General features: G+C 38.1%; 2 protein-coding genes across 4 annotated transcripts; both read left to right on the forward strand.

Moving 5' to 3' along the window:
* The first annotated feature begins 360 nt into the window (after positions 1 to 360).
* On the forward strand, positions 361 to 14,957 carry LOC121953628 (protein only RNase P catalytic subunit). Of its 3 annotated transcripts, none has more exons than XM_042500817.1 (11): positions 361 to 728; positions 813 to 1,146; positions 1,417 to 1,555; positions 2,161 to 2,395; positions 2,490 to 2,788; positions 3,881 to 3,928; positions 4,020 to 4,152; positions 11,666 to 11,776; positions 14,069 to 14,217; positions 14,404 to 14,602; positions 14,760 to 14,957. In XM_042500817.1, exons 1-11 carry the CDS (start codon positions 705 to 707, stop codon positions 14,886 to 14,888), a joined length of 1,800 nt encoding a protein of 599 aa, XP_042356751.1. In that variant the 5' UTR covers positions 361 to 704; the 3' UTR covers positions 14,889 to 14,957. The 3 variants fall into 3 exon arrangements, with proteins under 3 accessions (XP_042356751.1, XP_042356750.1, XP_042356749.1); XM_042500816.1 differs by having other exon boundaries at positions 361 to 555; positions 682 to 1,146; XM_042500815.1 differs by having other exon boundaries at positions 361 to 1,146.
* Positions 14,958 to 15,489: 532 nt separating this feature from the next.
* On the forward strand, positions 15,490 to 21,615 carry psma6a (proteasome 20S subunit alpha 6a). Its single transcript, XM_042500512.1, has 7 exons — positions 15,490 to 15,657; positions 16,633 to 16,727; positions 16,905 to 16,986; positions 17,542 to 17,697; positions 18,218 to 18,396; positions 20,099 to 20,193; positions 20,671 to 21,615. Exons 1-7 carry the CDS (start codon positions 15,582 to 15,584, stop codon positions 20,726 to 20,728), a joined length of 741 nt encoding a protein of 246 aa, XP_042356446.1. The 5' UTR covers positions 15,490 to 15,581; the 3' UTR covers positions 20,729 to 21,615.
* Positions 21,616 to 21,872: the final 257 nt, after the last annotated feature.

The raw sequence follows: 21,872 nt of genomic DNA on the forward strand, positions 1-21,872 counted from the left end.
TCCGCATTGAGATTCACACAAACCTGATTCACAAGTAAGTTAGAAGTTTACTGATTCAAGTATTTTATGTTAATATACACAAATGCTTCTTCTTTATTTATAGGTTAATAAAATGCATTCACAGGTATTTTTTAATTGGTGGAATTGATGTATATGAATTGATGAATATGAATGAATATTTGGACATTTGCTTAAAATATTATTGGTTTCTCTTATTCCAAGTGATCATTTTTATTTTATTTCTTCATTTTAATACAAACTGTCATATTCCGTTTATCTCTGGTTGTTTCCTTATAATACATCCATGATTTCAACTTGACGCAGCTCACGAAGGAAGCTGTCGAGCTTTGATGACGTCGATGTATGCGACTTCGAGCGTGCTTACAGTTGTGTGTTTGTAAATGATGTTATGTCGAAAGGAAAAAGTTGTTTTAATGATTTAATGTGGATATCGAGGGGGACTGTGAGTCACATTAAAACTGTTGCAATGATGTTTAGAGCCAACGAGAGAGTGATAGTAATTTAAAGTAACTGGTGTCATTTGGAAACAACAAGGTTAGCTGGCTAGGTGTTAGTTTTGTGCTTGTTACTACGGTCTTTATGTGGCATGTAAACTAAATATTATAGCTGGTTTATAACTAAAGTATATGTGAAGTGTAATAATACATATTTTACATTCAGTTGTCGCAGGTCCAGAGGCTAACATGGGCTCCACTTTGATATTAAAGGTCAGAATATGCCTGAATCCCCTAAAGCCTTTCTTCCACCAGGGACGTTCAGCTTTATTTACACTTAATACTTCTCTGTATAAGTCATCACAGCTGCCTCCCTCAGCACGCTTTCTGTGCACCAGAGACAATAACCCTTATCCAGGAGACGGACAGACAAGCAAAAGGAGCAGTGGATGGACTCAGGGACATGGGGGAGTAAAGAATAGCACCATCAGACGTAGAACAGAGGAGTATTTGCGTGATTCTGTGGAGGTTAGCGATAAAAGCTCCACTGCTTGGCGTAGGTCTCCTGTATCAAAATCTGTGTTTGCTGCTGGGACGGCCAAGAGGATGACAGAGATGCTGAAGAGGAAATCAGCTCTGGTATCTCTGGATGATCAGGAGGATCCTGAAGAGAGGGCAACCAGCAGAGCAGGTAGGACACACTGGACCTGTCTACATTAGTGGCCGTCTTCTTACATTCAGGAAAGCTTCGTTTTGTTCTTACAGTTTCAGGTGTTAACAAAGCAGTTCAATTTTGCACAAAAATCCATATTTTCCTTGCTAAATTTGCTCAGTCAACAGCCTGAAGACTTAAAGTTTTATAAAATTATGTTTTTATTGATTTATAAGTCTAAATACATTTCTGAAAGTGTTTGGATATAATTTGTCCAGTTTCCCTCCTTAAAGCTTGAATGTTTTACAGTGAAGTTGCAGCCTCCTGAGCAGCCACTCTCCGTCACTGAATGGATGAAGCTGAAGGAGTCTCTTGGGAATCCACAATACTTTGATAGACAGATGATGACTGTGTTGATAAAGGCCATGGCAGAGCTGGATATTGCCAAGTGAGAGGAGGATGAGAGTGTTTGTGTATCTGATTTTAAAAACATTGTGCTGCGGTCCAATTCCACAGTTAGGGATGCATGATGATTTCAGCAAATCAACAGTGTTGGCAGAAATTTGCTTTAAAATGAAATATAGATATTAGTCAACATGCAGATTTCTGCAGATATCACAAACAGATTTTTTTTAAAAAAAGAGAAAGTGAGTATGTACAAAACATTGACCCCTAAGTTGAAGTATTTTGCTTTTACACAGTGAATGGATATTATGTACATTGAAAAGCATTGCATTTTATGATTCCATCTGCTGGTGGGCTGTAACGCTAAGAGTATGCATAATATGATGTTGATTCCACTACAGAAGAGACTTGATGCTAAAATTTGGTGGGGATAAAAGTAGATATATCAATATTAGTATCGGTTATTGGCTGAGTCGTTATACATTGGTATTGATATCAGCAAAAATTCCAATATTGTGCATCCCTAACAGCAGTAGATATTTTTGGGTTAAATCTCGGGCACTATCATTTTAAATTCATTTTGAATAACCAAGTAGGGGGTTAAAGGATAAAGCCTGGGTATGTTACAAACGTTCTGTTTCTCCACAGGTCCCTGCTCACTTTTGTAGCCGTGGAAAAAGGAACGCTGTCTTATGAGCTGCTGCTACGGTACCTGACGCTGTGTGTGATGGGTGGCCACGACTCCGAGGTTGTTGATGTCTATGACATTATGCTGGGAACTTTCTCTTCTCTGGACCCTGGAGCCTGCAGCCTCTTCATCAAGTCCTTCAGCCGGACGGAGAGGTGGAGAAAGGCTCTCGGGGTCCTGCAGGAGCTTAAGAAGGTGAGCAATGTTGTGAATGCTACATTCAACACTCATATTGGAGCTGGAGACTTCCCTACTGTATAATCACCTGGTTTTACTGTTATCCTAAAAGGTCTTTACCCCATCATCGCGCAACTATGGTGATATCATCTCAGGGGCAATGCTAAATGGTGAGAGGAGCACTGCCTGGGCTCTTTATGATGAATTGATAGAAAAAGGACTTAGCCCGCACCAGGATACCTGGGAAGCTCTGTTTAAGGCAGAAAGGAAGACTGAGGAGGAAAAAAGGACGGAGACAGTGTCTCAGTCTGAGCATGAGGAGAGGCTGCAGGCGATTCTGCTCTACATGAGGAACAACAACATTTACCCCCAACAACGCCTCGCCAACTGCATCAAGACCTGGTTTGAGAGGTACAAGAGTATAGTAGTGCAAGAAAGTATCAGTACACTTTAGTATTGCAATATTATTTATTAAACCATTTTTTATACAGGGAAGGCCATTGAGAGCAAGTTCTCTTTTACAAGGACGCCCTGATTACATTACAAATAGAAGCAACAAAAGCACACTGCAGAAAAAACAAAAGAAATGAAGCCAATACTAAACGGCACATTAAAAGCAAGAACACGCAATAACCACTGCATACGTCAACAAATAGTCCAACGCATCAACACATGGGACACATGTATGTTATTATTGTTATTATGATATTATGTTATGTTTGGTGATGCTTTATCAATTCTGATTTTTAATTGTTATTTTACAGTAAATTTTTGTGGCAGTGGTTATTTTTTTGTTGTGGTTAAACCCTGACTGCTGGCTAGCAGTGTCATAATCTATCTTCAGCGATTTGATTCCCACTCTAACATATTATTAACGTTTAACATGGATTTTGATAAATACACGTACAGATTGCACTGTTTTGATTGCATTAAAAACTACACTTTTATGAGGTTTTATGCATATGGTATGCTCTTTAAACAAATTTTCGAAAATGCAATATATTGCCTTGGATAAAGTATCAAAATATATATTGCAATATTTTGAATCTGAATATAGTGAATTGTAGTCCCTGTATTGTGATATATATGGTATCGCCAGATTCTGACATTACTCAGCTCTGTAAGAGAGTTCTAATCTGTTCTCTAAACTGACAGTCTCTATATGTATATGATATCAATGTCAAGTCTGAAAAAGACAAAAAATCCTTGCTTGTAAAATCACAATGTGGTCAGTTGGTGTAATTTTGAGCAAACATTGTTGCTAAAATTTTGCCCTGACATGTTGTGTTTAGATGTGGCTTCTTAATGCATTTTAGGTGATTTAGCCCTTTTTTCTTTACCTCTATAGATAAGTCTACAGATAGATGAAATTGCAAACCAGCATTTATACCTCGTCATTTTTCCCTTGTTTGTATGAACTCAACATGATTCCATACACCTTAACCCACAACTCCTCCTTCTTATTCATTTACTCTCTGTCTGTTTCTTCCTCCCTGTCTTCAGTCTCGAAGGGCAAAAGTGGACAGGAAAATGGACCAGAGCCACCCTAAAGTAATTACACCACTTCATACCTCCACATAACTCTTAATTTCAGCTTACATGTTGTCATTCATATCTGTAATATCTGTGTGTGTTATTTTAGGGGTGTGTGTAAGTGTTGTGGCTCTGAGTTAGAGTCCATTTGGCTGACTGATGAGGAGTACCAACAGCTGAAAGACAGAGTGATGACGGACATTATTCAAGGACAAGATGTTTTTAAAAAGACGACACCAGAGGTACACACACACACACACACACACACACACACACACACACACACACACACACACACACATACAGAGCAGGGTTTACGTGGGTCTCTAAGAACTGTTTAAATTCATTTCAGTGTACGCAGCTATGTAATATAAAGAGGTATTTGCAGATTATAATGTATAATTATAATGTATTTGAGTGATATTAATTCATCAGTCAATTAAGCAGTATGTCCATGAACCTTTATATTAATACAGTACATGATTAATAATACATAATGCTAGTCATGGTTGGTGTCAAAAGTCTGTGAACTTTTATATTTGGCGTTTTGAGAACGTATAAGAAATTTTCAGTTTGAAATAGTGTGTTTTAGCCATCCATTTTTCTAATTGAAAAAAGTCATTTTTAATAGCAATAACATGTTTCAAAAATGTGCAGAAAATTGCGATCAGATGTCTGTTTCGAGGCTTATCTGTCAGCAGCATGTTACAGAGATTTCAATCTCCAAACATCTGCTAGATGGCGTCATTGGTACACATGTAGCACTTGGTTGTTGAGGTTAGTTGCAACAGCTTAGTAAACTCTAGCAGATGCTTTCATTATCTAGATGAAACAGAGTAAAACAGTTTCTGATCAGATCTCCTTTTGACGTACCCTAAGAAGTTGTTTCAAAGGAAGATTAGCGTCAGACACAGTGAGGTGGCTGTCCGTACATCTGGTTCAAAGACACATTTCTTGGAACTGGTATGACTTTGATATTTAATAAGCAGTCCCAGACACAGAGGACGATACCACCCAGTCAGTATGAGGTTTTCTGGCCTTTAAAATCCCTTTTTTTGGATTGCGATAAGGCCCTGATCTGTTATTGATAAAGCTTACTCACTGTTGTTTCCACTCATCATGCTATGAGGCATAACAAAGTCATTACCTTTTATTTAAATCTTTTGATAAAAATGGATGTATTAGCTCAATAATTTACCTGATAATATTATTAAATGGTATTAGGGTTATTTACAATTTAATAATGCAATTTAGCTAAAATAATGTCGCTTGGCTATAATATTAAGCCAAGTAAGACACCAATACGTGTCAGTAAAGTACCTTAGCTACATTATCAAGATGTATATGATGCTAACAGTTTTATAATGTACCTAAGCTGCATTATTAAGCTGTATAAGATGCTAGTTTATCTTAATAATATACCTTAGTTACATTATTAAGATGTAAATGATGCTAATAAGGCTTAATTATGTACCTTACCTGTGTTATTAAGTTGTAAAAGATGCTAATAAAGCTTACTAATGAACATTGGTTACATTATTAAGCTTATCAATGTAGCTAATGTAACTAATGTAGCTAACAAAGCTTAGTTAGTTGTTTAAGTTAATGCAATTTAAGATTTATTAAGCTGGGTGGCAGGGTTGTGTACTGGTTAGCACTGTCACCTCACAGCAAGAGGGTCCCAGTCTTGAACCCGGTTTGGGGTTGGGTTCAGACCTTGGGTGGGTGGGTGGGTGGGGGCTTTTGTTTTGGAGTTTGCATGTTCTTCCCGTGTCAGTGTGGGTTTTCATTGGGTTCTCCTGCCTCCTACCACATTCCAAAGACATGTTGGGATCAGGTTCACAGGTGACTGCAATTGGCTGTAGGTGTGAGTGTGAGCATCAGTGGCTGTGTGTCTTGATGGGTCAGCCCTTCTGACTGTCCGGGGTTTACCCCGCCTCTTGCCAAACGTCAGCTGGGATAGGCTCCAGCCCCCCTGCGTTAGAGGATAAGCAGTTACTGCTAATAAATGAATGAGTGAATGAATTATTAAGTTGTATAAGACGCTAATACATCTTAATAATCTACCTTAGCCTCTATGTTAAGATGTATTAGCAGATTTATATATCTTAATAATGTAGTTAAGCTACAGTAATGTACCTTTTCTACATTATTTAGCTGTATTTGTTTTTAATACATCTTAATAATGTAACATAACTGTAACAAATGTAATTTAACAAAACTGTTATGTTGGCTGAGCTACATTTTCATGCTGGTGGTAGTGTGTCTTACATGAAACACACAACAAACTGTCATTATGTACATGTATTTTATGGATTAAACAAACAAGATATGGCATTGTTATTATAATAAGTGAGCTTTAGAAGCTAGCTCTTTATCTTTGTTAGTAGTCTTTATGCTTATTGCTTCATATTTCACAAAGTGACTGACAGATATCAGAGTGATATTAATCTTCTCTCTATGAGAACATATATAAGCAAATATCCCAAAATGTCAGGTAAACTAATTTGTTGCTTTGTACTGCAGTATTTTACTTTTCTATTATCTTTTGCATTATTTTGAGATGGCAGGGACCACAAAGCAAAATGTGGTGTGTAAAGGCTCATTACATCGATGAGAGTATCAGTCATTCAGCTTGTGGTTTTGGGACTCACACCACCTGTGTGATAGACAGCTTCAGCCCACAGATAAGCAGCATCTTGATGCTTGCAAACAGGGCAGTGCCCACATACACGCAAAGTTAAATACAAAATGAGGACTGTATGTGTAGTTGGATGCCACTTTTATAACCAAGGAAGGCAATTATCACTTTATCTTTCCTGCATATGTGCACTGTCTGTGTGGAGAGAGACCCAGGACACAAGCTTTTCATTGGATTGGAATGTACTGGCTGTTTTTTTTTTTTAATGCCAACTACAATAAACTTAAAAACAGAAACAAAAAAGAAACTTAGCAACATCAGTATCATGTAGTTAATAATATGTCCTATTTCATTTATGAACAGAGAAAAAGTTTGCATGTTTTCCTTTAATGTTTTGCGGTAGTCAGGGGGAGTTTGTTGGTGCAACAGTTAGTTAAATTGAGGGGATTTCCAGCATGTGGAGGACCATGTGAATCTGGACCACAGTAACCTCCCGCCAAGGAGACAGACCAAGGAAGGCAGGCAGACGTGCTGTTTAACTCGACCTTATTAATTCCTCAATTTAAGGCACTGCATTTAAAGGCAAACGGGGTGCTTCACATTACAGTGAAGCAACAGATGCAGAATGGAACAGAGACAGATTTGCATTTTCATGCCTGATTCATGCATTTTGACATTCCAAATGACTAGAAAACTATGAATTTAATGCAAACTAACACCATTAACCAGCTTTGCAAAACCTGTTATGTTTAACTCTCGTTTTGTCAAAAAAAAAAGTTATTTTAGACTGCACTTTATGCGATGATGCATTCTTTTTGCATTACATCTAAGGACAATTTTTAATACTTTGGCCCCCCTATTTCTAAAAAACTAAATATAACATCTAACGCTCTCCAAAGATTGTATTTTTGACTATCTGTTGTACTGTGTTGCATTACATTGTGCACCTGTACACTTGCCTTTGTGTTTTTGTGTCCACACTGTTAGAGCTAAATAACCCATCTGCATACAGTGTGTGTTTCAGCCAAAAGGAGCTTCATGTGTTGGGCCTTTAGAACATATTTTGGCATAGTTACAAGAAGGGCTGAGTATCTATATTCAATACTTTTAAGTCATTGCATTAAATGGTACAAAGAATTATTGACACTCCTACAGTCAAACGCTACCCGCTTTTAATCCTTTTGTACCCAGATATAGAAAAATGGCTATTTGTATGGTTTTGCTCGCAGCCAATCACTGCAAGCATTCTTTGCTTTAATGTGACATGTGATTGGCCCTCTACTGCAGCAGCTACATTCCTCACGGTCTGTGGTGTGCTGTGGTGCGGTTGAGGCAGCGTATTTGATGGAGTTGGCAGTTTATCGTGCCGAGATGCCACCAAAACGTTCAGAAGTATGGCTATACTGCAAGCCTTTAGTGTAAGGTAGCATTTTATGCAACTAAATGCATTCGGGTGTAGTTTCTTTCCACCCTTGATGGCAGTTTTAATAAAATATTGGTCTAATTCTACTTTAGATAGATATGTGATAATATATTGCTAAACATGTAAATCTTTAATATAATGTAAAGGAATGCAATAGGTCCTATGTACAGAGAGGACTTTTTCTTCAATATAGAGCTTTGAAATCTGTTGCAGTATCACATTATGCTTTTGAAAAATGCATGATAGGAATATAGATAGATAGTTTTAATCACATTTATTTTAAACAATTTATAATTTTACTGAAATATGTATTATCTAAAAACAAAATAAGTATTTGTTATCGCAATAAAAGTGCATATATAAAAGCATGGTATAAGGTGCATTTAAAAAGTGTTAGAACTGAGATCAGCTAAACAGGAAGCTTCTACTAAAGTGTTAAAATTGAAATTAACAGATGTTATTAAAGCCAGTTTCCTGCAGTCAGTTACAGTATGTAGGGTTTTTCTTGTACGTCAATGGTAATGCTGGAGGGTATGTATACAGAATACTGTCCTGCTTTGTGTAATAATGGTGCATAAGTGGCACTGTGAGCTAATGTATGCAAGTGTGTGTGTGTGTGTGTGTGTGTGTGTGTGTGTGTGTGTGTGTGTGTGTGTGTGTGTGTGTGTGTGTGTGTGTGTTTTAAGTAGTCATATCATCCACAGCAGCACAATGAACTGGTTTCACATATCAGCTCTGGAAAGTCCCTGGATAATTATACTGGACTTTCTCTCCGTCTCTCTCTTCCTCCTTCTCCTTTGCTCAAACTCTTTCTCTTTTTCTTCGCCAATGTATGTATTGTGTGTGTGTGTGTGTGTGTGTGTGTGTGTGTGTATATGCGTGTGTGTAAATGTTGTTTGTGAATTAAAGCAATTAAAATCAGTATTGGAGTGTCAACAAAGCTTGGAAGATGTTTTTTCTAGAGTAGTGTGCCAGCAGAGGAGGAATATTTCCACCTTTTTTACATTTTATATGGTCACATTCTGATTGTGTGCGATAGTGTGCACGCAGATGAGTTTCAAGTCCAGGGGAATTCACTGCAACCTATTTCCATACTGCCGCTATCTAAAAGTGAAAGTACTAACAATGATCCCATGCTGGAGACCTATTCTAAGTCTCAGCGCTACATTCCTTTTACGGTACAAAGCTGCAACACAGATGAAGTCTTCCTTTTTCCCCGCACTACAGAAAACTTTTGGTTTTCATAATTCACAGATGACAAAAATATTCAACAAATTGTAACTTGACTGTTGCATTTTATGTGCTGCAATTGTATTAAAATTTAAAGGACTATTCACCCTAAAACCAAAAACACACAGATTTGCTCTCACCTGTAGTGCTATTTATCATTATAGATTGTTGTGGTGTGAGTTGCCAAGTGCTGGAGATATCGGCTGAAGAGAAGTCTGCCTTCTCTCCAATATAATGGAACTAGATTACTATAGTCATTCTTTTACCAAACTACACCCGCCAACAGTATCCCCACATTGCAGGAATCGTACCTTTAATATGACAAAGTGAAAACACTTCTCCTGACAGTTGGACCCTAAGTGTCTCTCAGCTGCAAAATGTCACTGAAATTAACCGTACTGACCTGGAAGAGACTCAGAATGACCACAAAAAGACATAGAACAACCAAGAAGGACACAAAATGACCACAAAGAGACATGAAATGGCAACAAGAAACACAAATATGTAGAGAAAGACACAATGTGACTTAAAAAAAAGGGAAAAAAATACCCCAAGGAAACACAGGATGAACAAAAAGACACTTAATCATTTCAGAGACACATAATTACCCCGAAGAGACACAAAACAACCACAAAGAGACATTTATGGCTACAAGAAACAAAACAGCACAAAAGGACACAGAATGACTGAAAAAAGGAAAATTACCCCAAAGTAACCCTGAATGAACAAAAACACACACAGTCACTGAGACACAAAATTTCAAAATGATACACATTACCCCAAAGATACACAAAACAACCACTTAAAGATGCAAAAATACCAACACAAAAACAGGAGGCATAACAGCACTTTCACTTTAAGTTTAAGACAGATTGAATCTCTACAGATGTCCTTCCACATTGGATTTTTTAAAGTTCATGCTGTATACACTTTTAGAGATAAGTTTATATAGAGTGACCACTTTAGTGGGAATCTAATCTAAAGTAAATTTTGTCCAACAGAAAAAGGTTCCTGGTTGTCAGTGTGTATATTTTATTAGCTATTAGTCTTTATCATAAAACTGAGAATTTTACTGTCAATCCAGCTGCCAGCTGGCCCTCTGCCAGCTCAGTGCCGAGAAGGAAAGTCCAGGTAGATTTATTACTGGCAGGCCTTTGATCAGTCAGTGAGGAAACCAGCCAACCATCAGGCCAGACAGCTCACAGGTGGAGTTCAGAAACTCTCCTCCACCACAACAAGGAACTTGCGTGTTGTTGTTGGAGAGTTCTGCAGACTTTTCCTGTACATTTGCAAGACTGTACACACTCAGTCAAACTTCCAGTTAATTAAGCAGTTATATTGCCAGCTTGTAAAGAAGTCGCCTTTACTGAAAATTGGCAAGTATAGTGCGCCACTTTACCCAAATGTATTGATCCAGACTGAAATATCTCCACAACTGCTGGATGGGTTGCCATGAAACTTTGGCAAAATATCTGCACATCTGTACTTTGTTTTAGTTGCTGCTATTTATCATTTTAACAGTTAGCATTTTAACATGGTTTGTTTGGATTGTAGCCATGATAAATTTGACCTGCTTAATATCAACATATTAGCATTGTTATTGTAAACATAATTTACACAATGTGCCAGTTCAGAGGTGGGATCAAGGTAGTGTTTTGCAAGAGTTTGCATTCAAGTGCAGTCAAGTCCTAAACTTTGAGTTTAAAGTCTTAAAATATTCCTTCACTCCTCAATGTGCTCTTGACAAAAAAAAAAAAAAATGTAAATGTGAAACGTGTATTAATTTGTTTGTTGGAAGTAGTTGTGTCTGTCTGTAATTTTTGGCCCACATGTTCCAGTTTTTTCTTGACCAATCATAGTTTTTGTATGTGAGTTTGACGTTGTTTGATCAGTTCAAACAACATGGATCTGGAGTTTTATTTGCTGATAATAAATGCCATTCGTGTTAGCTGATTCAGGGAATAAAAACAAATGAATTGATTTGTGGCACACTTTTAAATAACATACTATTTAATCTTTGGGCTTGAGGGAAGTTATAAAGGACTCTCAAGTCCAAGTTAAGTCACAAATAATTATTGGTGTTTAAGGACAAGTAGAGTTACAAGTCTTTTTGATCAAGTTTAATCTAAAGTCAATTACTTCAGGACTTGAGTATAACTCAAGTCCAAGTCATATGACTAATGTACACCTCTGCTATAGACTCTTGTGTCCTGTATATTTATATTGAAAAAATGTAATACGCTGCAACTTAACTGTCTGTTGTCAGCCTTGTTGCTTTTTGATGCACCTCTAAGATGCTTCTTTTGACACCCACATTCTTTTCGATGAAATATCTGAGCTTCTATACAAAAAGCATGTAATATTCAGTTATAATTAGCCTATTTTGATCCATTTTTCTCCTTCACTGACCATTTTTTCTCTCAAAATATCTCTGTCTTTGTCTGTTTATTTGTCTGTTCAGGAGTTGGAGCGGTTCAAGGCGTTTGTAGAGAGGAGACCAGCTTTTGATGTGGTCATAGATGGACTGAATGTCGCAAATATCACCAAGAACAAACACATGCAGTCAGAGATGGTGAGAAAACACACAGATGTACACAGATGCAAAATGTGGTACAACAAAAAGAGGGAAGAGAAAAGATAAATACTCAACAGGGTCTAACAGTCTAACAGCACTCATTCAGAATCCTCTCTGCATATGCACACACACACACACACACACACACACACAGTTTTACAGTTGAGATCTTCTTCCTACATTCGTGTCTGTCCAACCCAGGGGCTTTTCTGCTGGTTGCACTATGACTAACCCTGCAGTGTATGTGAGCAGATGTGTGTAGGAGGTGCCTTTATAACTGGCCAATACCTGATTTTAACAACACCTAGCCTACGTGTCTGTTTACCCACATCGGTCTGTCTGTCATCTGTATGTGTTATCTGTATCTGTATCTGTATTTCTGTCTCTGCATTGAAATATGTCACATCTTTCTCAGGATGTTATGTGGCCGCAAGACAAAGCAAAGTACAAATCTATTTCCTGATCTCATCATCTAGTTCATGGGAAAGTTAAATACATGATCAAACTGAATGCAGAAGTCATATAAATTTTTATCAGGAACACCGAAAGCAACATTTATTCAAATGCCTGTATGAATAACATTTTAGGTAAGGGACAAAGCTATGTATACAATATGTAAATAACTGCTGAATTTAAAAAAGGAAAATAGTAAGAGTCTATAGCCATGTTACTGAAACTGTGAGGCTGTGCTGGTGCTAAATGCTAACATCAGCATACTAACACACTTATAATGACAATATTAACATGCATATGTTTAGTAGGAAGACATCAGTACACAATAAAAATGTGACAATATTTACCATCTTAGCTTGGTGTGAACATGCTAACACTTGCTAATTAGCACTAAATGCAAAGTGCAGCTAAGGCTAATGGGAATGTGATCAGTTTTACTGGTATTTGATCTTAAAGCAGTATTTGATCATGGACAAATTGAAAATTTTGACCTGATGATGGCGCATGATAAAAAGTCACCAAAGTTACAAAATCCAAAATGGGACATTAATGTCTGCACCAACTTTCATGGCTATCCATTCAACAGTTGTTGAGACATTTTCCTTAAAAAAAAAAACCATTATCAACCCTCTGGTGGCACTAGAGGAAAAGTCAGCTGAGCACCAAAGTAATCAGTCTTCTTCCTATTGGAACGCAAATGTCTATTAAAAAAATTCAGTTTTTGTGCAATCCATCAGTAGTTGTTCAGATATTTCAGTATGGACCAAAATGGTTGGCTGACTGACTTACCAACATTTTAATAGAGAGCCATGCCACTAGAATGGCTAAAAAAAATATGTATACAGTGTATCAGCCTTCTAAGATCAGATAATATAAAATTAAGACATCTACATGCTCCTCCAGGGTCCAAAGACTTACTTCAGCTCTTACCAGAGCTTCAAATCGCACACCACTTGTCTCAGTAACGGCTGCTTTCCTTAGCTTCCCGATCAGTTGATGCTTTGTTATACATTGCACATTATTTATCATCATCATCATCATTTATTTAATCTAAAGCCTCAGAAAATACATTGAAGGTGAACCCTCATTCAGACAGAAAACAGAATTTTCAAAACAGAAAAATACAAGGCTTTTACAATATCTGAAAAATAAAAAGAAATCTAAAAACAGTGACAGCCACAATCAGTGGGATCACAAATGGCTTGTTGCTTGTAGATTGTATGATGTGTGTATTGTGGGTAATGTTTCTTTGTTGTCTGTGAATGTGCGTACCCTTTGTGTAGGCCGCTGAGCACAAATACTTCATTGTATTTTTTTACATGACAATAAGCTAAAACTTGAAGTTGAACTTTACAGCTTAGCTAATAGTTCCTGAGGTTTCATAGTGCATCTCTTTTTAACAAAACTCTTGGATTACTGCTACAAAAGTAGCAAAGTAGTAGTGGTAGTTTTTACTGTGGCAATAAGTTGGTTTATTCAGAAGTTCAATTAAAAAATAAACATGACTTTAGGTGTGTGCAATATACTACACACTGTATATATGTAACACTGCTGTATTTAAATCTCTGTTCTTCATCTTTTTAGCAAGCATTGTCATGCCGCACACATCCCCACTTTCCAACAGTCAGCAGTATATAAGTAGATGCAAACAGTGTAAAAAACTAGTTTTAAATTTGTCTTAGTCATGTAGGAGCTGCTACATGCACCACTGGGTGTGGCTGTGTATCTTATTGGAGCTGTCATCCAGAGAGACCTTTTTGTCATCATATGTTCCAAGTTGTATTTTTTGATATTATCATAAATGAAAGTACTGAGGTATGCATATGTGTGTTTCAGTTGTTGGCGGTAGTGTCAGAGCTGGTGGGTCAAGGCTTGACCGTCCTGGTGTTGGGGAGGAAACACATGCTGCGGCCCTCCAAAAACTGGGGGAGAGACCACATGAACCTCATCAAGCAGAAAGCTCACTGCTTCTTCACTGACAACATGTGAGCTCCTGAGAGCGAAAAAAAAGCAACACAGAATATTTACTAACAGTGTTTCAGGAGCAGAATGCAACATGTGGGAGGTTGATTCATAGAATAAACCAATTCATAAATACTGTGCAGTACCTCAGTTAATTTTAAACATTTTTGTTCTCAAGAGAATGTATTTTTCTTTTGGTCTGTTTCTAGTTCGGAGGATGACCCCTTCTTGCTTTATGCCTCTTTGAACTCTGGGAAACACTGTCAGTTTGTGAGTAGGGACCTGATGAGGGACCACAAGGCCTGCCTGCCAGACGACGCCACCAGACGGCTCTTCTTCAAATGGCAGAGAGGTCATCAGGTGGTAGTGCATGGACTCAGCTTAGCAAGCAGGAGAGTCAAATTTCAGGTGAGGAAGAAGAGAAGCAGGAGGAGGAGGAGGAGGAGGAGGAGGGTGGGGTTCTAGAAGATAGAGTTGATAAGTGGGCACAAATGTCAGAAGTATACAAATTAACTGTGTGCACGTGTGTGTGTGTGTGTGTGTGCGCGCATGTTTGTGTGTTCAGAGTATTCTCAGCTTTGACACCATTATCCAGACTTCAGCGGACTCGTGGCACATTCCCTACGACGACACAGAGGACAGGAGCTCACATGAAGTACCACAACGATGGCTGTGCCTCAGCAAAAAGCACTGAACAGACACAGTCATAACTCATGCTTTAGTGTAACTGTATCCATGTAAATAAAGCATTTACGCCAAATAACTAAGTGGCCTGTGCTTTTTAATTTAACTTTAAGATATAGGAAAATGACATTTGTCAATCATCAAGGAAGCCATAACAGCAGAGTGGCAGAGACAGTGGGAAACTGAAAGGAAAGGTTACAATACAAACTAATCATGACCAGACTGAGATTTGGACACTGGACTTTCATGGGATCTGGCAAAGATGGGAAAACACAAGGATGGACTCTGGATTTTGCAAGCAACAACAAACTGTAAAACATGCTACTGATGGAATGCAACCTGTGCAATAAACAAAGAGAAAAACTGTATGCTGCTGTTTCAGACACCCGAATCCAGAGAGTAACATTGAGTCATTTACTAAATCCCTCCGAGAACCAGATGCAGATTGTAAAATCAGTCACGGACTTTATATCTTCCACAGGATCACTATAAAACTAAGAGATTTAGAGCGATACCAAGATCGACCTGTTAGTGGCAGCAATATGCCGCAAGGCATCAAGACTGCCGGTAATTTAAAAGAAGAAGAAGAAGAAGAATACGATTACATCCGGTGTAGATGTTGGCCATGTTTTGGCTCTGTTGCCTCACAGTTTAGTTTCAGCTTCAGTCTTCACCTTTTTTTTCTCAGTTATATCAAGCCGTCATGTCTCGGGGATCAAGTGCAGGGTTTGACCGACATATCACCATCTTCTCTCCGGAAGGACGACTCTACCAAGTCGGTAAGTCGCAAAAGAAATTACCAAAACTCAACCTGCTCTGTCATCACTGCTAGCTAACATGCTAACATTAGCTAGCAGCTTCTAGCTAGCCCATTCATAACTCAGTGTTATTCAGAAGATAAAGTATTGTAGTACAACGTGGTACGATTAGAGCAACTACGGTTGTTGTGTATCTAACTACAAGTTATGCAGTACGTAATTAACAAACTTTAACCAGTACGTTTTAGTGCAGTTCTGCTAGATTGTTAGCTACCCCAATTTAGCTTTGTATTGCTACCATAAGCTACTGTTTTGATAAATATCTTATTAGAGTTGAACTTATTATTTGGTTGCTAATTCCGCGCCCAGTTAAGAAACCATACCATACTAAGTTATCCCTGTTCTTACAAATGTTTATTTGCGCTAGTCGTTCTTTCAAACGTGTCATTATTAGGAGCTGTTCGTTATTTATGAAAGGAGTGGGGTTACCGAAAACGGAGGAGGCACGTCAGATATGCGTTTTTTTGGACTGTGGATGGAGTCATGATTTTCGATTCCGTTTACGAGAGGGACATTCAACTTTAAATGACTTTATTTTGTATATATAAATTCCATCCGAACCGTAGCACCTTTAAGTGGGTTCAAAATACATGTTTTATTTGAAAAAAGTCAAAAATCACACCATTCATTATAGCCAGAAACTGGGAAATTTGGTTATTTGTGGTGGAGAGAGGGTCAGGTATTTCCCCAGTCACTCAGGGAGGTCCAAGGAAAACTATTTTTATTGGATTTGTATTGCAACCTTCCTACTTTGATATGTAAAGAGCTTGAAATGCATTAAATATTTGTGATAGGCCGGTTTCAAGCCCTCTCAAACCAAAACACGTGAAACTGAAATATCACCGTATGCTACAAAGTTGTAAATTGTGTACTTGCTGTAAGAATTATGTGTATGTACAGTTGCATGTAAATCAACTAGCCTCTGTCTGTCTTTAGAGTATGCCTTCAAAGCCATCAACCAGGGAGGGCTGACGTCTGTAGCGGTCAGAGGGAAAGACTGTGTTGTGGTTGTCACACAGAAGAAAGTCCCGGTCAGTGTACACAGACACATTATAAACACACACAGAAGTTTGTGTTTCTGTGTCTTTACAAAGCATGTGGTCAGATTCCATAGCTGTCATTATGGTTGTTGTATTATTGTTGGAGTTATGTGCCGTATTTTTTTTTTTTTTTTTGTTGGTAATGTCTTGATATTGTGTTTTTCTCAGGACAAGCTTTTGGATGCCGAAACAGTCACGCATCTGTACAGAATTACAGAGAACATTGGCTGTGTTATGACCGGCATGACTGGTAAGCAATGTCTGGTCCATATGATGGTGAATACCCAAACTTTTGAGCCATTTCAAGATCTATTGTATGGGATTTAGGGGCATCTATTGGCAGAAATTGAATATAATATTCCTTACTATGTATTCATTGATTTGCCATAGCCACGTTCCTAGTACATTGTTGTAGATGGAGAGCTGTACAAGCTGCTTCTACTCATCATGTCATCATTTGGAGCTAAAAATGTGTCCGTTTACAGAATTTTTCAGCTGTTTTTGGAAAACCTAGAGAGGTCATGTGTCAACTCTTGTTGCAGTAAATCTTTATATAATATTAGTCAGAAGAAAACACCTACCCAATACCAGAAGTGGTAAGATATGAGCTATTATGATTGCATGTAACCTGCAAAAAAAGAAAAAGAAAATTACCTACTTGTAGCATGTAACTTCAGTTTTCCAGAGCAGGTCAGAAAAGCTCAGACTCTAACTGTTTTCAGCAATAATATAACATAATTCATGTACTGGTCAGATCTTAGTTAAATATTTATGGAATGCTTTTTCTGCCTCTCCCTCCCTCCAGCTGATAGCAGGTCTCAGGTGCAGAGGGCACGGTATGAAGCAGCAAACTGGATGTATAAGTATGGCTATGAGATACCTGTGGACATGTTGTGCAAACGCATTGCGGACATCTCCCAAGTCTACACACAGAATGCTGAGATGAGGCCGCTAGGCTGCTGTGAGTAGTGTGCATGTGTGTTTGTAAATCCAGAAACATGTCCTTAACGACTGTTAATTTTAGATATTGGTTAAACCCAAACCTGACCTGTTAAAAATATGTTTAAGAGATATAACCAACTCACTTATTGCCATCCTCTTTCAACATAGTATTCTGTTTGTTCCTCTGTGACCAGAGCTGGTAAATGCTCTTATTTTAGTGTGTATTTGATTGTTAATTGTAATTTGGGTTTCAGATGATTTTCATCACAGCTTGATTTTGAATATCAACACATCTGAAGCTCCAATTTACATATAATATCTTGAAAAATGGTATTTGTCTAGTCATCACGTTTTTGCAAAAGGCTGTGAAAACCACTAGAAATTAAACAAAGACTCTGAATTTCTTGACAAAAGTCAGTTACCTTTCAAATAGCAAAGTTTAGAGCTAAACCATGTGTTAAAATAGAAGACATTGCCCTATTTCTCCCCATTTCTACTGTCCTGTCTTCATTCCCCTCTGCCTTGCATTCCTCCTCCAGGCATGATAGTGATCGGACTGGATGAAGAGTTGGGTCCGCAGCTGTATAAATGTGATCCAGCTGGTTATTATTGTGGCTTTAAGGCCACAGCAGCTGGGGTCAAGCAGACGGAGGCCACCAGCTTCCTAGAGAAGAAAGTCAAGAAGAAACTGGATTGGACCTATGAGCAGACCATAGAGGTACGCACACACACACACACACACACACACACGTAGTATAGTATATACTGTATACACAAAAATAACTGTGCTTATTATTAGACCCTGTGTTGTTCACTTTTATGATGCCACATTGTAATTTTCTCCTCGAGCAACCTCACTGTGATTAGCACTGGATGTCATGGAATTGTTTGAGATTTTTTTAGGCAGGGAAAGTCAGGGAGTGCTTTGGATGTCAGGAAATGTCTGGGACTTTCACAGTTGGGTCACTACACTAGAATGTTACTGCATTACTTTGTGATTTTTCCAACCTGCTGAAGCGGAAACCAATTCATTGCAGCCATTGTAGAATCAATATGTAAATCATGGATGTTAGCTACATAAATCAGGAACAGTAGGAATCCTGATATTAATATAATAACTAATCATTTATTTCTTAGATATTCTGTTTCAAAATCTAAGTTCACATTTTCCAGATACTGATGAATTTTCCTTGGTAAATGCTGACAAGGGGAATATATCACACAGATCTAATTTAATGTCTACAATTTGCAATTACATCTCTTTATTTGCTATTTAATATTTGTTGGTAGTCGAAGAGATTGTGTGGACAAATGTGTGCTGTGGCTATATGTACTTTTCCAGAAAGCACAACTTCTGTTCAGATGTCAAAGGATGTTAATGGAAAAACAGCTGTTCCTCTGTAGTCCTTCTTAGAAACATTGTATTTGCTGAAGGGCTGCAACAAGTTATTATTTTCATTGTTGCTTAATCTGTCGATTATTTTTTAGATTAATTGATTAGTTGTGTTGAAAATAGGGAAAAGAGATATCTTCTTTTATCTACAAGCCAAAGATATTCAGTTTACTTTTCTTAACATAGAATTTAAAAAAACAGAAATATTAAAATTTAAGAAAATAATGGAGAACTTTGACTTTTTTTTCTTGAAGATATCCTATGTAGGATTTTCCTAAAAACAATATATAGACTCATATGGAAGTAATCTCTCTAAATCGTCACATATGACCCACTCTCAGTGGGTGCTGGTGTGTTTTTTCTGCAGAGACTCTGCCCTCTACCTGGATATTCTTATTTTCGTTTTATTTTCTGTGCTCAGAACATTTGTGGATGTGTACTCCCAAAGGGCTCGGGTGAGTTCAGGGCTTTACAAAAAGTCAGTGACCAGGTTCCAGACTGTAAGCAGCACGTATTGAGGAGACACAGTGCAGAAAAAAGACAATATAGCGAGGCAAAACATCAAACAACAGTGAATCTGGGGTTGGCTTTTACTTTCACTTTTGCTGGTTGAGTATATTTACAAACAGTAACTGAAAATCCTGCATAGTATGCCTTTAAAAATGTACTCAGATCAACTAATCGATGATCAAATTGCTTGCAGTTAAATAGTTGGCCACTAGTGGATAAATTGTTGCAGCTCAAATTTACGTTCCAGTGTGTACAGCCATGTACACAGGCAAATGAAGGCACACACACTGATATGCTGCTCACTGGTCACGCACTCAATTATTACCTAGTGTTTCCATTAATAAATACAAACATCACCTTATACATTTACATATTATATCCCACATTTCTAGAGTATTTGACACTGTGAGCTCCAGTTTCCAAAGGCATCTGTTTCACAGAGGCAGTGTTTAATTTATCTCTCTCTCCTCTCCTTCCTTTTATGCTTCTTAACAACTCTTCTCACTTCTCAAAACAGACGGCTATCTCATGTCTGTCAACTGTCCTGTCCATCGACTTCAAGCCCTCAGAACTGGAGGTGGGAGTTATAACTACAAAAGACCCTAAATTCAAGTGAGTATTTCCCTGACACACAAATGGAATAAATATATTGAGAGTTATGAGTAAGAATTGTTAACAGGTGAAATCATCTTTTGTCACTGTCCAGCTGCTGCTGTAAAGGGATTTCCAGAATATAAGAGAAGCAGAGTATTTGATTGATTTAGCCAAACTTCCTTGATCCATTTAATAAAATAAACAAAAAGAAAATTCATCTGTGATGTTCAGCTGAACGTGCTGACACTGAAGAAACGTTAAATCGCTAAAACATGGTCATGTGCTGGCATGGTCAATAATGAATCAGTCATTTTTTAAAAATAGATAAAAACAGACTAGTATTGTAATGGAAATTCCCTAAAACCAAAACCAGGGATGAGATCAAAGTAAGGGCTTACAGGATTCAGTGTGTTCTCAACATGTCTGTGTGTGTAGGCCCTACAAAATCTGGCAGAACAAAAATGTCGACCGTTAACTTGTGTGTTCGTGTGCCAGGATTCTGTCAGAGTCTGAGATCGATGTCCACCTGGTGGCTTTGTCTGAGAGAGAGTGAGGAAAGCTGGCAACCATGCTGCAGCCGACTCTGAAAAGGATGAACTGTAACACCAGAAAACCCCGACTCCTCCGCACAAAGGTCTCGCCGAGAAGGAAGATAAAGGAGGAGCTGGTATCATCTTGTTCAGAGGAGGTGGTACTACAGTAAGGCTGAGACAAACGCAAACGATGAACAGTAAAGACCTTATTACCAGGTGGGTACTCATCCATCTGCACTGGCACTTAACCCTCTTCCATCCTCTCTGGTCATAACTGGACACTATTATCCACATATTGACCCCTCCTGCATTTCCCTTTTAACCACACTGAGACATCGTCACTGCAGACAGATGCCAAATGTCACAGAGCCTGGAAAGATGCTGGACATTCAAATCAGTCCACCATATGACACATCAGTGTGATACGCTCCTTTCTCTGAATAGAGCTCAGCCCAAATGACTTCAGTTGATGAGTGTGACGTGAGCAGATTGAACGATAGGGGTGTGGTAACACTACAAGTACAGCACAATACCTCTTAATACCTCTTACTATTACAGACTTGGTGGTCCTGTAGCTTCTGGAGTCACCAATATTTACTCAGGGCTGCCACATTGTGTTTCTCTCTCATTTTACTAATCTGCTTTCGAGTGTCCCCTCTCTGCTGTCTTTATTTCCAGGATGATGTTAATGCTCTGATGTACTTTGTGATAACCCAGGGAACAGCTGTGGGAGTTCCTCCATTACGACAGTCATCAGTGTCACACCCCTGTTTAGGTCTGCTCAGGTCAACGTCAACGGGAATTCAGTAATGATTTCACTCTCTCCTTCTTGTGTCTTGATCCTCCCCTCCACTGTCATTGCTGTACATTACTGCACTTCTATTAAACGCAATGTTTTTACCAAATATTTCCTTGTTATCTTCTCTTTGCATTTGAGCGTTGCAGCTGTGACTTCGATGTAAAGTCAGGCAATCATTTGTAGAGGACAAAAAATATCTTAAGTGTTGAATAAATAGATAGATAGATAGATAGATAGATAGATAGATAGATAGATAGATAAATAAATAAGCACAGAAAATGCAGAAATATGGTAATGAATAAATGAACTTAAAACAACAACAACAAAAAAATACTTAAATAAATATTAAAAGAACAAATGGGGGC

The sequence above is a fragment of the Plectropomus leopardus genome, chromosome 14 (genome assembly GCF_008729295.1).
Source record: "Plectropomus leopardus isolate mb chromosome 14, YSFRI_Pleo_2.0, whole genome shotgun sequence".
NCBI lineage: Eukaryota > Metazoa > Chordata > Actinopteri > Perciformes > Serranidae > Plectropomus > Plectropomus leopardus.

What these genes read in the sequence shown, in the direction of transcription:
- psma6a (XM_042500512.1), top strand. Translation starts at nt 15,582, where the DNA reads ATGTCTCGGGGATCAAGTGCAGGGTTTGACCGACATATCACCATCTTC. An exon ending in AGGACGACTCTACCAAGTCG is followed by an intron (nt 15,658 to 16,632) that starts GTAAGTCGCAAA and finishes GTCTGTCTTTAG; the next exon opens with AGTATGCCTTCAAAGCCATC. An exon ending in CCTATGAGCAGACCATAGAG is followed by an intron (nt 18,397 to 20,098) that starts GTACGCACACAC and finishes TTCTCAAAACAG; the next exon opens with ACGGCTATCTCATGTCTGTC.
- LOC121953628 (XM_042500815.1), top strand. Translation starts at nt 705, where the DNA reads ATGGGCTCCACTTTGATATTAAAGGTCAGAATATGCCTGAATCCCCTA. An exon ending in ATCAAGACCTGGTTTGAGAG is followed by an intron (nt 2,789 to 3,880) that starts GTACAAGAGTAT and finishes CCCTGTCTTCAG; the next exon opens with TCTCGAAGGGCAAAAGTGGA. An exon ending in AACACATGCAGTCAGAGATG is followed by an intron (nt 11,777 to 14,068) that starts GTGAGAAAACAC and finishes TGTGTGTTTCAG; the next exon opens with TTGTTGGCGGTAGTGTCAGA.